This window comes from Oryzias melastigma, linkage group LG13 (assembly GCF_002922805.2).
Source record: "Oryzias melastigma strain HK-1 linkage group LG13, ASM292280v2, whole genome shotgun sequence".
Taxonomy (NCBI): domain Eukaryota; kingdom Metazoa; phylum Chordata; class Actinopteri; order Beloniformes; family Adrianichthyidae; genus Oryzias; species Oryzias melastigma.
This window is the reverse complement of record NC_050524.1, coordinates 22,307,069-22,309,780: the sequence shown is the minus strand read 5'-3', so window position 1 is coordinate 22,309,780 and position 2,712 is coordinate 22,307,069. Positions and strand designations below refer to the sequence as shown.

General features: G+C 42.4%; 1 protein-coding gene across 1 annotated transcript in view; it reads left to right on the top strand.

The window, feature by feature from the left end:
• The window catches only part of grm5b (glutamate receptor, metabotropic 5b), a gene marked incomplete in the record, with an annotated part of 78,912 nt that extends 76,553 nt beyond the window's left edge, over positions 1-2,359 (top strand). The window contains 1 exon segment of the mRNA XM_024276568.2: positions 1-2,359. Within this exon segment, the coding sequence (XP_024132336.1) occupies positions 1-367 (367 nt within the window).
• Between the last annotated feature and the right edge of the window lie 353 nt (positions 2,360-2,712).

The following is a 2,712-nucleotide window of genomic DNA, read 5'->3' as shown; positions in this document are numbered from 1 at the left end:
CCTTACCACCTACGCCGATGTCCAAGCCCTGCCCCCGGTGGAGTCCAACCGGGGCGGCTGCCTCGCTCACCCCATGCCCCGCTCCCCTTACCCTCACACCTCCCCCTCCCTCTCCCCCATGCGAGGGGGCATGGTGCCCTGCTTAGCCGACCCCTCGTTGAGGAGGGAGGAGCTGGAGGAGGAACTAATCGCTTTGACTCCACCATCGCCTTTCCGCGACTCCCCCACATCCAGCTGCGGCTCCCTGATCTCCGAGTCGGGTCTCTATGTCCCCCCAGTCCCTTCCCACCCTCCGCCCTCCCCCCCTTCACCCAGGTACACCCGACTGACACTCAGAAACTACAGCCAGAGCTCCTCATCACTGTGAGGCAGACAGCAGGCAAGGTTGGTGGAAAACTTAGACTGAGATCATCTTAAATCAACCATGTGTGGAAAACAAGCAGGGAGGTCACTGAACACACCGCGCTGCGTTCACATGTCTGCAGTGAGATACAGGGTTAGAGGTGTGCCAATGTCGTGTTTTCTCGCCGTTGAAGACGACCGCTGAGATGGTCAGAGGCTGTCGGGGAGAGACGGCCTCTTTGGGTTGAGGAAGCTGCCTTAAAACGACTCAGCTCCCAACTGACTAGCGATGGGATGTTTGTGTGTTAGTGAGTGTTTCACCTGTGTCTACGGGAAAGGAAGGGTTCTGAAAAATATCAGGCTGAGCGGAAGACTCAGCTTATCGGTTATCAAGGGCAACATAAAGGATATTTGCTCTCAGACGCACATGCAGTCAATCACAGCACACCCTTACACACCTAATGTAAGCGAAAGCAGTGTAAATATAGAGGTATGTATTTTTCTTCTGTGACTAAATCCTACATGCTTCTGACTAAAGTGCTTTGTGTGAACTCTAACATACAACGGCTGTATGTTACAGTGAAGAACTACATCGCGTTTTGATTTTTCCGCTCTCCATGACACTCCCACCACCATCCTCGTCTTTTCCCGACACTTTTCCAGTATTTTCTACTCCTTTAACACATTTCTTCAGAGGTTTGAATGTATATTTTTTACATGACTCCTGAAGGGACCAAATCTTTTTGTAGCTTTGTGTAAAGGGAGATGAGGGGTTGACGGGTCCAGGCCTTGGTTTAAACACCACACATCTTCATCTCGCTCAGTGATGGGAAGTCTGACCTTAAAGCGTGTGGCATTTACCTGCATTTTTCAAGGCGCGGCTGGATCCCAGTTGCAACATTTTTAGAACAATGTCTGCTGTGAGGGGGATTCATTGGAGATGCAGAAATCCTGGTTTCTGTGGACACATACTGATGGACTCAAGCTGAGAAATAACCTCTTTGTTTAGCCTTTTTGAAGGTCAGCTGCCTGCATGTGAGTGCTATGACTTTTCATTATTCTCCACTGTTTTTGAGACAAAGCAGCATCAGAGCAACTCAAACTGAGCATATGTTTGTCATATGTTTGTCTCAAAAGACCAGAGTGTAGCACAATAACAATGGCAGCAAAGAAGAGCAAAAAAACCAACACAGAATCTAGACAAAGTTCAACAAACACCGAGTCACTTTGCTGAGAACTGAGTAAGACTGAGAGAAAAGTTTGGTTCTTTCATTGTTTCATCTCTCTAAATCCGGATTCTGAGAATAAAAATGCAAATCACATCAACAAGTCATTCAATGCAAAAAGCAAAACAAAAAATAGCATTGCATTTTAGAACACAGAACAGATTTACAAAATCATAAAGGTGTTAAAAAAATATTTAGGAAGAAAAAGACTAATTTCTAGAGATGAAAATTAATTGTTCAAAAATTAAGTAATAAAGGAAAGTGGAAAAGGTAGGCCTTATCAGGACATCACTGATTGGGTGATGATGCTTGACTTTTAAAGAAAAGGCAAAGCAGAAAGATGTTTTGACTGAAAACTATTTTTGTTTTCTTCTTTTTTTTGTTTCTTTTTTAAATTACAGTTTCGTTTCTGAAATTGTGTTTAGATTTTCGTTAAATTTGATGTTATCTTAGTCTTTGTTTTGCTTTTTGCATTGTTTAAAATATGATCTTTAATATGTTTTTTTTCATTTATGTGATTTGTTGATAGGATTTTCACTTCAGGGCCACCGTAGAACCACCATATAGCTGTTGGGTTTTTAGAAGAACACCAGAACTCTGATATGAAAGGTGGGGTAAATAAATTACTGCCGTCTTCTTTGCTCTTCATACAATTTTAAATCACACTACAATCATTAAAAAAAAAAAATCAATTTTATTCTACGCAAAATCAGATCTAAGTGGTTTAACATACCCCGTCCACTTGGACCAAATGCAATTAAAGGTGTCCTTCATGCACTGAAAAAGAAAAAGACACAAAGTTTTGTCCAACCTTCAATTATTGGTGGTTCAGGTTTGAGCCGTCTCCTCGTTAAATCCTAGCAGATTCTGTTTTTAATGTGCATGCAGCAGAATTGATCACATTTGGCTAAAAGTACACAAAAAATGCAAAAATTGTCGCTTTCAAACGACTTGTTTGATTAAACTTAACAAAAATCCAAATTCTTTAGCTCCCAGCTGCTGCTAGAATTCTGCCTTTATGTCATTAATTGAAGCTTCATCCTGATTGGACAAGAATGTAAAGGCTGTCCTCTCTTCTCACTTTCCTCTCAACAAACCAAAAAGGTGTTTTCAGACTGTGAATCCACGGCTTTAAGGTCAGCTG